This window comes from Petaurus breviceps, unplaced genomic scaffold (assembly GCF_028583685.1).
Source record: "Petaurus breviceps papuanus isolate PSGF00001 unplaced genomic scaffold, PetGlider_PUasm1.0 90760, whole genome shotgun sequence".
Classification (NCBI taxonomy): domain Eukaryota; kingdom Metazoa; phylum Chordata; class Mammalia; order Diprotodontia; family Petauridae; genus Petaurus; species Petaurus breviceps.
In genome coordinates, this window is record NW_027187338.1 from 3,200,799 (window position 1) to 3,215,175 (window position 14,377).

A 14,377-nucleotide genomic window follows, 5' to 3' on the forward strand; every position below is an offset into this window, starting at 1 on the left:
CAGGCTTAAGTGACTTGCCCAGGGTCACACAGCTAGTAAGTGTCTGAGGCTGGATTTGAACTCATGAAGAAGAGTCTACCTGATCCCAAGCCCAGTGTTCTGTGCACTATGGTGCCACCTAGCTGCCAGTAAATGGATAAGAAATGTCTAATCGATCCACAGTCTTGCCAAACTATCCTGCTTCCCTTTTTCCTTACAAAACATCCCATCACTAGCCTTTGCAGAATCTGTCTTCCATGCCTGGAATGCTCTCCCTTCTCCCATCAGCTTCTTAGAATCCCCAGTTCCTCCAAAGCTCAGCTAAAGTACTGCTGCCTCCTGAGCCCCTGAGATGTTAGTGCCCCTGTAGTCTTGTCTCAAGATTACTTCATGTATATGCTTTTTGTTCACTTATCTGTGTGTGTTAGTTCTTTACGGAAGGTCCTGTTTCATTTTTGTCTCCATAACCTAAGTATCTTCATACACTGTTGGTGCTTCTCATGTATGTTAGTTAAATTGAAAGATGTGACATGGCCATGTATGTGCATAGAGAAAATTATCCTGGCAGTAATGCTTCATAAAATCAAATATCTAGAACCAAGAGGGACTTTAGGCACCCTCTCATTTTACAGACAAGGTCACAGGCCCAAGCAAGGTAAAAGACTCACCTTCAGATCACACAAGGTAGGAAAGTATATCATGAAAGATGACCTGGAGAGGGGCAGAGGGCATGTGCTAGCACATTACTAAAAATGGGAACAGGAAGGAATTTAAAAGAGATTTGAAAGATTGGTGATTGACCAGAGAAGAAACTAGAATTAGTTTTTGCTAATGTAACAAGCTGCTTTTTTTTTTAAGCTAAAGAACTGGAGTTAAGCTTGTGCTGTGTGTGTGTATGTGTCTGTGTCTTTGTCGCTCCAAAAGTTTTTTATTCCATGAAAATTGCTGTTGCTTTTTGCCTAGGGTACCAGCCGTCCCTCACACTATCACGTTTTGTGGGATGATAACTGTTTTACTGCGGATGAACTTCAGCTGCTAACTTACCAACTCTGCCATACATATGTGCGTTGTACTAGATCTGTTTCAATACCTGCACCAGCATATTATGCTCATCTGGTAGCGTTCAGAGCCAGATATCATCTCGTGGACAAAGAACATGACAGGTAAAATGGAATAGGACACAGATATTGTCAGTCATTCTTTTTGAGTCCTCATCACTATGCCAGTCACAGACTTTAGGTGCTTAATAAATGCTTATTGAATTGACTTTTGAGCTTCTCCTCTCCTCCCCACCCAGTTGCCTATTGTAGTAAACTAGTAAATTTTTTTAAGATTTCCTGGTTGACTATACAAAAGGGAATAGAGCCTAGAACTTCTATACTGGATATAAAATGATTCAGATAAAATAAATACATTCTCAGAAAAATAATTGTCTTCTCTGTTTATGAAGACTTCTGAGATGTTATAGTACACATATAATTCACATAAGGTGAACTTACAAGTTTTTCTGTTATTATGCCTTAATATATATCTTTTTACTCTAGAGGGTTACCATCAGAATGAAGACTTTAGCATTTGAACTAAGTAAGCTAAATGGGTCCTATGATATTAGAATAAATAACCTCTACAAATTGTTGCTTTTATCTTGAACTCTGGAGTTTATTTACTATAACCATGAGGGTTTATCTGGTTCATTTTTTTCTAATGAGTAATAACAACAGTGACACATTTATTTTACTTAATTATCCCAGGAGAAGAACCTTCTTTCTCTAGGGTATCCCTTGGTTTACATTTTTTTTTAAAGCAATTGGGGTTAAGTAACTTGCTCAAGGTTACACAGTCAGGTGTTTCTGGGTGGGTGCTAAGTGTCTGAGCCCGGGATTCGATCCCCAGGTCATCCCGACACTGGGGCCGGTGCTCTTACTCGCTGTGCTACCTGGCCATCCCTTGGTTTACATTTTGATTTTCGCTTCTCTTGCAGTGCTGAAGGAAGTCATGTTTCAGGACAGAGCAATGGTAGAGACCCACAAGCTCTCGCCAAGGCTGTACAGATTCACCAAGACACCTTACGCACAATGTACTTTGCTTAAGAAGAAGTCCAAGTATACTCAGTGAGGAAAAAACTGAAAATGACAAACATACAATGTATGTTTCCAGTGGGGTCAGTTGAATGGGCATGCATGCCTCTAGCCATAGGGAGGCCAGCCCTGTGGAGGATCAGGGGCTGATCCTTAAAAACTGACGCACGGAACCTTGTTTACTTCATCGAGGAACACAGCACTATTATGCAATATGAAACCAGCCAACTGCTTTTTGTGCGGTCTCCCATAGGAAGTATCGCAATCCATTTTTTTTCTTGTAGTTAAACCCTTCTAATGCCTTTACCTCAAGTTGCTTGGCAGCACAACTATCTTTGCAAAAAAGAAAAGAAAATTATGATTTAACAAATATACACCTACAGGAATAATCAAAATGATTGTTCAGAAGAAATGTGCAAAAAGTTAAAGTGTGTATACATGTAGAAAGTGTCCATGTGTGTATTTTAATATATGCACATGCATACTTCGCATGTTTGTATGTGTGTGTATATATATGTGTATATCTATCTATATATAGATATATATGCATACATAATAGATATATGGCTATGTATATATTTTTATACCCTACTCCATTGGAGAATATTCTCTTTCCCTTTTACTCATCACGTCCCTTTTTCTTTTTTCCTTCTTTCCACCTCATCAACTTCAGTCCCTTTTTTTTCCTAATGCTACCAGTGACATTTGCAAACTCTTCTCTCTGGTACATTTGAATATGCAGCCTTGGCTGACTAGATTTTTATTTTTGCACACCCTCACACTTAAGTTTAGCAAGCTGCTGTCTTTGTGTCTTAACACAGCTCTGAATTCTCAGCTCTAGAAATCATTTTCATGAGGGGAAAATGCTTATATATTGACATGTGTGCATTGAGCATGTGTGTGGATATATATATATATATATATATACAAATGTGGGCTTTGTGTTTGCTGATTTGCAAGAGGTACACATAAGCAGTAATACTAGTAGTAGCCTAAATTATTTTTAGCTATTGTTTTACCTTGTTAGATGTTTTCACTGTTTTTCTCTGGTAAGCAATATGGATTTTGAAGCCGCTTGCATTACAAAATTTATGGATTTTGAAGCCTCTTGCATTTTACATACAGATGGCCATCCCAAAAAGTATCCCTATCACTAAGGGGGTACATATTTGAAGTAATTAGAAAGCCAGAATTGGAGGTCTCTCTGAAGTATGAGGATGGAGGATGGATTTTTTTCCTAATTTACTTGCTGCCCTCCTACCTTAATGTGACTTTCATATATATATTTATATTTGTGTGTATATATATATATGCACATATATATATATACACACACACATATATATACACACATACACACACACACATATATATAGTGTGTGTATATGTGTATAAATATATATAAACTTATATGTATGTGTCTTGAAGTTTAGCTTCCTCTCTTGGTATTTATTAGAATAATAATGCTTTAATTTAATAATTGTAGATCATATTGGCCACATCCTTTTTAGAAATGTAATCATGTTTATTTTGAGAACTGACGCCTTGTTTTTGCTATCTTGTAGTGCAATAAGCTGTTCTAAAGGAAAGTTGTGTCTGCTTGGATGTATTGTAGCAGCCTTTGTACCACTTGCTGGGCAAGAGCGGCACCTCCACACTTTTAAAAGGGCAAAGTGATACCAAAAAAAAAAAAGCCTTAATCTCAGAAAGAAAGTGCTGTCATCTGTGGGCACACAGGGGGCTTTGCAGTGGGAACCGCCTGTGTTGGGGTGTGTGCTTCTCTATTAGGAATGAACTACAGCTTTTAGTTTTAATAAAGGCCAGTGCATGGTTCAGGTTTCAGAACACACTGAAATGCCTTCAAAATGACCGAATGTTTGAGTTGGGTTGTTTAGGTTTAGTTTTCAGGAATCACATTTCCTCATGCCCATTTTCATTTGGCTGAAGTAAATCAGGAAAACTTCCTAGTGAACTAATAAACCAGAGGCTTTTTTGCTTAATCATTGTTACAAATTCTCTTTTAAAACTAGGGTGTTGGTGACTTAAATACTTCATTTCACTTTATAAATACATACTAAGGGCTGGGATATAATATAAATAAGTTAAATCACTGAGATGTGAACTTTCACAAAACTCTAATACCTTCATTCCACTTTAAAATGAAGAAAGGACTATAAAGCTGTCAGAACTGAGTATTCAGTAATAGGGAATCGGGAGCTTTGCACTTTGTAATTCTTGAGAAGCATTTTTAACTGTTTTGTTTGCACTGGTTCAGAGTACAGATACTGCTAGTAGTTGATAATGGGCATTGCTGTTGTCCCAGCCCTGTAGAATCCCACCTATTCTCCACATGAAAACCAATAGGTTTAGTTCTTTAGTTTGTTCTTATACATAACCCATTTATTGCCAATTTACTGTATTTTTGAGCCTGAAATCTGAGCCCATTTGCTCCAACAGGCATAAATTGTTTGGTCCCTCGTTTTATGCCAGAAAACTGAGAAAGTACTGTATTTGGTATATCATTTCTATGTTTTATTGAAATGTGTGTAGTCCTATTCACAACACTTGTCTCCAAGAGCTTTACATTGCAGTGTATATACTGTATACATCTAATTTTTCACAGTTTTCCCGGGGGGAAAATGTAAACTGCAAAGACATGAATTTTTAATAATTAAATTTGCACTGGACATGGTTGTGTAGGTGGGAAACAGAAGGAAACACAACAAACCTCTAAATGATAAAGGGCCCGATTTCTCTGTGGCTGCTATAGATTTCCTTTTGTTAGTGAGTCTAGTGGGAAGAACTCCAGGTTCTTAAGTAGGCATTGTGAACATCCCTCATTTACAGGGAAGATATTTCTCAGCATCTTACAGAAGACTTGCTTGAGGAGGCTCTTGTTTTGTCTCTATTGAAAGCACTTTTTTAGACAAAATAAATAAATGTAAATATTTACTTTCTGAGTAATTCCTTTTGAGGGTGCTCTGATTCTTCATAACAATGCTAGCTCAAGTCTTAGCTTGGGTGAAAAAAAGTTTCTACTTTGCATACTAAAATTATTATTAGACATTTAATTACAATGAACATCAGAGTTTGAAGATGCTGGGTCAAATGGCAATTTTTTAAAACTGGTTTAAGCATTTATTATTGCATCTTGGGGCAGAATATTTAAGCTTTTTGATTATATTTAAAAAGAAATGTTCCGAGATATTGCATCCCCCCTCCTGCCCTTACTATAGCTATGTGCTTTTAAATTTGTTTGCTGCTTTAATGTTTCCTTTTTTTCCCCCCAAATGTTAGCCCTACCAGCAGGAATAATTGGTTTTCATGTGAAGAGAAGTTGGGAGTTGAATGCAAATATGTCAGTGCATATTTTTGCATTGCCAGCATTAAGTTTCAGGCATTTGGGGCCAAACATTTGTGATTTTGTAGCTGCTATATTTATTTAAACAGAGACAGTTAACTGCACTAGAGAATGAGGAGGTGAACAAGAATCAAGGCTTGGTGTTTGAAACCAGGTGTCTTTTTTCCCTCCTAAAGAAAATCAATAGAATGGAAATCAAATATAATGATAGGTGCTGTCATTTTAGCTGATATTAAATGTCCATATCTTCCTTTATTTAAAACATTTGGGTTTTTAATTTTCCCTTTTGGAAAAAGGGCAGCTCATCTAAAGTTGATGACATTTTTATTAGAGACCCTGGATTTATTTTGTTGTTTTTCTTTAAGGAGAAATTCAGAATATTTTTTTAGTATACTTCTATCAAAATAAATGTTCTTGATCACAACGTAAGTAATCTTTTTCTTTTCTAAGGAAATAGTCCAGGAATGATGTTATTAGCAAGGATGGACAACTTTGACAGGTACGTGAAGACAGCTCATCCCTACCTCCTGGAATTAACATCTCCAGCCTTTTCATTTCCTGGCCTAGTTTGCCTAGCTATCTGTACATACATCCTAATGTATCCTCTGCCTCCTATTCATTTCTATATTCTCAAGTGGAATGTACTTGACTGACTGTAGAAAATTCAGCTTCAGTTACAGATAAGAGAATATCTAGGAAAATAAAAGGCCAGCTGCAGTGGTACAGGAGAGGCTGGCAAAGAGTTTCCTTGGTGAGAGGCAGGATGATAGTATGGCAGGGTACCAGACAAATGGTATGGATGTGGGACCATCATCTGAGAAATGTGAAACTGGAGTTCTTTTCAGAAGACCACATGATCTTGCCAAGAGTGATTATTTTTACGTTATTGTGACTCAAGAAGTTTGACCTTTGGGTCCAGCTTTCAAAAGAAACCAGCTAGAATTTTAATATTTGTGGTTTTGTTTATCTGGGATAGGGTTTGGTCAGGACCAGAGTTGGGAGGGGAGAGGTGGTAACATTTGCCAATGTACTGAACTAACAGCTCTGCGTAGTGGCATTTTTACTGAGTGTCATTAGGCTGATCTTAAACATTTGTTAATTCTTTTCTGATACTGTTTGGAGATATTTTGAGGACTGATAACACATAAAAGTAACTTTTACATTTAAAGTGGATTAATCTGGTTTTTTTTTTCATCTATAACCAGATGTCATTAGCCTGGCATATTTTCCTATTATATGAATATAAACCTTTAGATTTCTCATGTCAGACATGAATAATTAGAATCTCATTCTGTCATTGATGGGGGTTTGGTTTGGTTGTTAAGGTTTTGTTTTGTTTGGTGGATTATTTAGGTTCATAGAATTCCCAGGTGGGAGATTTTGTTTCACGATGTGAAGTTTTTTATCTCAGTGTATCCTATGATCTTAGACCCCTATGAACTTGCTTCTATGTATATATACCTATATGTGTATATTTCCTGACTCTTCCAGTGTTACCAAAAGTGTTAAGGTGTGTATACATATATACCATACACACACTTTCCTCACTTTTGATAACCCTGCAGGAGTCAGAAAAGAAATGAGAAAGATTTTATGTGTATATAATCTTTCAAATGTAAAATTAACTAAAGGAAATAAGAGTGGGTTTTCCCTCAATTTTTTTTCCCCTGTTACCAGTGGCATTTGTTCAGTCACTTATATTGGTGACATTTGCCTTTTTCAGTGGCCAAGTTGATTCCTGGGACAAATTATGGCTTGCTTTCATACTCAAAAATGGTACTTTAAAAGTTATATAACTTTAGTTTCAAACTTGAAATTCACAAAATAAATAACTTTAGAGTGTCATTTTGGTAATACTGAGACAATAGTGGTCAAGTTTGTGCAAAAATCCTATTTGTAATTTTGCATGGTTTAAGTTTAAGAACTTGGGTTTTTGCTTGGCTATCTTAAATATTGAATGTAGGCAAGAAAATACCAATTATATGGCATAGAGAAGCTTAGAATTATCCAAAGAAATGCTGTTTTGAAGTATCTGTTCCAAGAATGCCTATCAAATTCTTGATCTAGCTATGTGTCCTCTTCCTTTTTGACTATTGTCTGAGGTAACTCAATTTTGCAGGCAACTAGATTAGAGTCTCCATAAAGCATTTCATTTTTTTTTTAAAGCATGATTATCCTCAAGATATGCCTTTTCCAGGAGATGGTGCTGTCAATTTTTATTCTCAGTGATTTTGTGGTTGGAAACCTACAGGAACAATTATTTTTAAATGCCAAGTGTTTTACCCTAGAATCATTGTTTCTCTTAGGACTAAGATAAAACAAAAAAAATATGTTTTGTGTTCTCTCCAGTAAAAAGAAGTTCTCACCAAAGAATTTGTGGAAGTAACCCTTTCAGTTCTTGGTGTCATTGGAGGCCACAGACATGGTGGTTTTTTGAAAAATAAAACTACCAGACCTTTTTACAAGATTGTAATTGACTTGAGTACAGAGGAAAATACCCAGAGGTGAAAAATTACTTGCCGTACATCACAGGTGACTTGTCTTCTCTCTTCCTCTTTTTTTTGAGTCATTCAAGCTTAAATGACTTGCCCAGGGTCACACAGTTAGTAAATGTCTTAGGCCAGATTTGACTTCAAATCCTCCTGACTCCAAGTCTGGTGCTTTATCTAGCTGCCATTGTCTTCTCTCTTGATGTACAACATGGCCCTTCTCTCATCATCTTTATCATGAAAAACTTCCTAACAGAGGAAAGGAATTGTGTGTACACATGTGTGCGCTCCCCCTCCATAACCCACTTCTAATACATAGTGGCTGTGTGACCCTGGGCAAGTGATCTAACAACCTCTTGGTGCTCTGTATCTGCGGTGTCAAATTGAAATAGGAATGGATCCCTGCAAGCCACATATTCACCGAGAAAACCACAAAATTAACATTATGTGGCATTGCATTTTTGTTTATTTCATTAAGCATTTCCTAGTTACATTTTAATCTGGTTCTGGACTTTTGCAGGCCTTGAGTTTGACACCTCTGCTCTTGATAGCAAAGACTATAAATTGCCAAGAAGGTGCTGAACTACACTGGTAGGAGTTCCTTCACCTGGGACTTCCTTATTAGCCTAGTAAAATCACAGGTCTAGTTCCTATCCCTTGGCAAATTGAACAGGTCCATTTTTGTAATGGTCTTCATAGCAATAGTGAGTTTTTTACTTTTTTAAAAGATGAGCTTTTTACTGTGGCATTTCTGTTTATTGGCACTATCTGTGTACCTTATGTTTTAATAGCCTGGATGTTACTTTTAAAATATTTTGACTAAAGAAATTTCCAGGTTTAGCTTCCTTTTCTCGGTTGTGTTAACCTCTCTAATCATACATAATAGAAGAAATCAGATGCACTGTAATTAAGATATCAACCAAACTACTTAATTTTATTCATTCCATTTAGATTTTGGATTTGGTCTATGAATCTATATAACCCCTTTTTCAGTCATCATTTTAAATTCTGTTAATACCAGCCTGAACATTAAAGATAGTGAAAACATAAATTTCTGATATAGTGGCTTTTTAATGTAAGCTGCCAGAGCTGCGGATATTTCTTCAACTTGGACTTGTACCCCATACAGCAAACTTTGTTACTGACAACATAGGTTTACCTAATCTGGAAAGTTACCTACCAGAATGGTCTTGGCATTTCTTTCTCAAATTTACTTCATCTGAAATTTTCTACAACAGAGTAACTAAATCTCTTTTGGAATAATGAAACAATTTTACAAATTCAGTCACTGGGTACAACACAGGTAATCTAACATAGCAGATATTTATTTATCTTTGGAATTCATTACATAGTGATTCATCACCACCAAAAGTTTGCCTTCCAAATTGTTTTGTGTTTTGTTCCCTTAGTTGTCAATATTAAAGGCAGATAGTCTTAGCATAGGATTTGGGAAATTAACAGTAATGATGGCTATGGGCAAAGTTAGCACATAATTTTTTAAGTTCCAGTGGTTAGTTGAAAGCTATGTTGTAATACCTCACCAGTTTGAATGAAAGGGAAGACTAGTAAGAATTGGACAAAGCTGAATTGTTACTTCAAATGTATATAATAATGTAGAATATTTCCAAGTATATTTTCCCCCAGGGATTATTTGTCCATTATATTTCTATTTAATGCAGATGTTGTTGGAATCTTTTACCATTCCCAAACATCCAATATCCCCTGACTAATACAGCTTTGTTGATTTATCTTTAATGTGTAATCACTTGCCTTTTTAAAAAATATTATCTTTACCAATTCTGTGTAATATGAGTATTTTTCTTTTAGTGTATATTTATACATTATAGTCAGTTTAAAGTAGATCTATATGTTTCTTGTAGATCCAATATAGGCCAGAATTTTTATGGCTTCTATAGAGAGATCTCTCCCTTCTAAAAGGAATGAGCATGGTTCATATAGCTCATGTTGCCTTTTAGCTTAGGTTAAATCTCTAGACCCAAGTTTCCTGACACTAGGTCTAATACAGTACAAAAGCATAGGGATTGGTGAGTTGAGGCCTGTTGAAATATATCATTGAAGTGGAGAAAAGATAGATCAACAAAGAGCTGCCATGAACAATGTTCTCCTAATAGTTTACTATATTTATATAAGTTATGTAATTTTCCATTTCAATGGAGCTGCTTTAGGACAAGTAAGGGTGATTACTTTGGCCTTCGGTGTATCTCCACTAGGTGGGTGGAATATCTTTTATTACCTTTTAAAAAAATATTTTTAAAAACCAAAGAAGAGAACAATGTTTCTGCAAAAACACTGCTAATGTGTCTAGCATCCATTTGTGGAGGCATCAGAGATCTCCATAAATAAATGAGAGAGTAAAATTAAGGAAAAGCACTGAAGAAAAAGTAGGGCCCTCCTAGTATTGTTTTGCTTTGGCTGAAATCTTGCAGTTGTTTGTTTCTCAGCCACTCAAAGTGGGGCACACTTGGATGCTGGAACAGCACGTAGGGAATTTCATAGTTGGGGAGGAAAATACATACCAAGTGAATGTGCAGAATAGACCTGAGGGAGAGGCAGTGGAAACTCAATTTGGATTCTGGACTATTGCTTTATTTGGTAGTTGAACTGAAGTATCTTGAAGTTTGCTTACAGAATGTGTATCAAGCCTATTCTTTATTAGTATGCATTGCCATGGCATTGCAGTAGCACAACCCTTGCTTAAACTTTCCCTTTAACTGATTAAAACTGAAACAGTAATCAAGGCTCTCCTATTCTGGGAAGATTTTTCCTGTGGATAAAATGATGGCTTTTTCTTAATGGTATAGAAAGGATGTTGAATTTTGTCAAGTAGGTTTTGATGTAGAGGGAAAAAAACATACTTGGCAGTAGAGACGCTTTAGACACCCATTATTGTATCTGTCTGGTTACTTCCTCAGCTGAAACACAGGATCACAATTCTTTTACTCCTTAGGTCATTTTCATGAATTACTGTGACTGAAAAAATTCACCTTCTAATGTTGAGCCTCTCTACATTTAGCTAGGCTAGGATTCAGGCAACAGGCACAGACTGTCACCAGGCCTCTATACAAATTTTTTCAGTCTGGTAGGACCTGTCAAATCTGTGTTTCAGTAGCACAGTAGGGGTTCCAAGAGCCCCTAGTCACTGCTATATAAAACACCAGGGATTGGGGAAGAACTTCATTGGAGGAATATAAAATAATCGATTAAAGTTCACTCAGCCTCAAGGAGTTGTTAGTTGCAGGAAGTGAAGTGTAACTAGGTTCTCAAATGTTCAGGAAATTCATAGTATCTCCGTTCTTAATGATATATACCTTCGAAAAAGCTATATGAGCCTTTATTTTTAGTGATAATCTTTTGAGGACCATGTGCCTTTTTTTTTAAGCTGATAATAAGGACCAGGTTCACACAGAGCTTCTCTTTCCAAATATTCCCACACTGTAAATTTTCCCTGAGAGATGATTAAAACACCACGAATTACACCTTGGTTGGCCAAAATCATCTAGCACTTTTTAAAAATAACTTTGTATTTTTTTGATAAATACCAGCAAAATGAGTGTTTTCACATACAAAGAGCAGGAAAAGAAGTTTGTACCTGAAACCATGAATATTAGTCATTTGGCACTCTGATTATGCTTTGATTTACTAAGCTATTGGTTTCTTCCCTTTATCTTCATTGAAGATTTACCCAACCTGGATTCCAAGCTCCTAAACTGTGATGCATTTAGTTGTTTTATATCACATAATGCTTCTTCAGAACCTAAAACTATTCTTACCTTCATATTCCATTTCCAATTCTAGTGTAGCCAATTAGAATGCTGCTTTTGATGAAAGATAGAGAGCAAAGAAATCTCAATCTGTTAAAGTGAAAATTTAGAATTGAAAGAATTAATGCTTCAAGTAGTCACTGTAAGATTTGTTTGCTAGCAATTGGGTATTGCTAATTATAGAAAATAGTGTTTGGAATGTGTGTAGCAAAGTGGTATAAAAACACTTTTTTCCTATTTCTTCAAAGAAGTGATGTTCAGTCTCTTACAAAAGAAATCCCATTCTTCACAGTCAATGAAGATTGCCTCCAGTTTTACTGAGCCGGATTTCCTCCAATTTCAACTTTTATTCTACAACAAAGTTTCTTATATTTAATTTTAATATCAAATGAAATGCTACTCATAATATTCTTTCCTCTTAGTCCATCTATGAATTCATTCTCTTATTTCACCAATACATCTAGATGTTCTTAATCTAGGAAAATACTATATATCATTTATTTTTATGTCAGCTAGGCCATGGGCTGCATGTGAGAAGGAAGTATTTTCAAATATAGAGATTTGAGAATAGCAGCTGTAATAAAGCAAAAGGCTGTTCCTGACCTTCAAAAAGTAGAAAGAGCAACTTGACTAGGGCTTGGAAGACCCAACCTTGTGCTGGGTCCCAGCTCTGCCACTAAATTGCTATGTGTCCTTACAAGTTCCTTAACCACTGTGCCTCCGTTTCCCCTTAAATAAAATGGTGGTAAATAATGTTTGCCCCTACCTACCTCACAGAGATGTTGTGAGAATAAGATAATGTATGTACAAGTTTGCAATCCAAGATAGTAGTAGTATTGTGGTACTATGTAGATGATCTCTTTCCAGTTTGCCTCTGTGTGAAAGTGTCTTTAATAGGCTTATTTCACAAAACCAGTATCAGAAAAAAAAAAACAAAAACAGTGTTCACTTACAAACATGTCCTACTCCATCTCCCTCTTCCTCAGTGCACAAGACTAAACTTTGTGATTGTTCTTGGTAAATGATTCAAAAAGACTAAATTCATTTTAGTGGTGCTATGGTAACTGAAGTTGTATTTTGAATTAGTTTCCACAGGGAAGCCATCACATTAGCAGCCTTTATAACTTCAGATTTTTTGTTTGTTTGGTTTTTGCTAAATTTTGGCATTTGGGGCTATTTTGAGTTTTGTGTACACAGTTATTCCCTTGCTGGTTGGAGGTTTAATAGTCCCTTTTTGCTCTTTGGGGTGGGTTTGGGATTGGGTTTTGTTGTTATTGTTGTTATTTGGGTGGGAGAACATTATTTTAAAGAGGAAAGTGTACTTATTTCACTCCAAATAGCTTTGCCATGTGAGCCTGACTGTGCCTCTGGCAGCTTCTAGGGCTCAGATACCTGCAGATGTTTGCTAGAATGATGGAAACTTTTCCTTTTCCCCTGAAGTCCACAGAACCTGCAGATGCTTCTGGAGAAGAAAGTTTCTATATGGCAGGGATGAGGGCTATGGGACACTCCTTCAATTTTTGATGACAACCCTACTCCCCATTGCACGGTTACATCCCTTGGTCAAAAAATTTGCCATATAGCATCAAGACCCGAAATAAATTTCTTGTTACAACAGTGTAGATTTTTTTAAAAATACATTTTGGGTACACAGGGTATAGATTCATTTAATAGTTGACCTAATATATTTTATATATATTTATATAAATATGTGTTAGAGGGTGTATATCTTCACACACACACACACATACACACCCTCTGAGCTCCTTTTGGTACAAGCAGTTGGGGTTTTCCCTCAGATGCTAATATGAAGTAGGTGGCATTTGTCCTTGTTATATTAGGGTACTACTTAAGACTTCCAGTTCTGAACAATAAAAAGTAAATTATGCCTAAAGAGGGAGAACAAAATAACTTTACATGATTTCTGTTGATAAAGAGCACTGTCTTTACCATATAACAAATATCGACTTAAAGAATTTTCATTGTGACAGAGCTTTAACATATTTCTTTATTCAGTTATGGACCCATAAAAGTATTATTGTGCTATATGAGCTTGCTCCTAAAAGACTCTTCCAGATCATAGGCTTTGGAAAGCAGCAATTTGTATATGTGTGTGCATATGAATAAAATACATGTATAATGTAATAGTTTGTATAAGAAAAACCCGTAGAGAGAAAATGTGCTCAGTGCTTTTTAGAATTAGATTATAAACAAACCACTCCAGTGGACCAAGAGACCATTATATTATTTTCACACACACTCCATTAGCATTACCAACCCATTTGCTACTACTTTGAGCAAGTAATGGTAAATTCTGCTCACAATGGTAGAAATGTATCCTCTTACAAGGGCCCTTCTCAGGAGCAAGTAAAAAGGTGGGCCTTGTTGGGATAGGGACAGGAGAGGGGGCATGTACCAACAGATAGCAGATTAGTCTATAAAGCCTTTTAATGTTTCCATTATAACCATCTTGACCATGTGTGCCTATCTGTGCTGCTGATATAAACTACTATTAGGGATTTGGGGAAGGGTGTGTATGTATAATCGTTATGTTTAAAACTGAATTACTGTCTGGATCAGTCTCTAACCACTTGCCAAAAATTTCTATCAGTAACCAAATTTCAGCTTTTAGCATGGTAAAATGGTGGGACCCTGAAACTGTCTTCCCCATTATCACTGCTTTCTATC

The 14,377-nt window shown here is 36.2% G+C and overlaps 1 protein-coding gene across 2 annotated transcripts in view; it reads left to right on the forward strand.

Moving 5' to 3' along the window:
• Window positions 1-12,958, forward strand: part of AGO3 (argonaute RISC catalytic component 3) — a 107,506-nt gene extending 94,548 nt beyond the window's left edge. For both annotated transcript variants that reach the window (XM_069067929.1, XM_069067930.1), the window contains 2 exons: window positions 943-1,142; window positions 1,961-12,958. In XM_069067929.1, coding sequence (XP_068924030.1) covers window positions 943-1,142; window positions 1,961-2,069 — 309 coding nt within the window. In that variant the 3' untranslated portion in view covers window positions 2,070-12,958. The remainder of the gene's footprint in view (window positions 1-942; window positions 1,143-1,960) is intronic.
• Window positions 12,959-14,377: the final 1,419 nt, after the last annotated feature.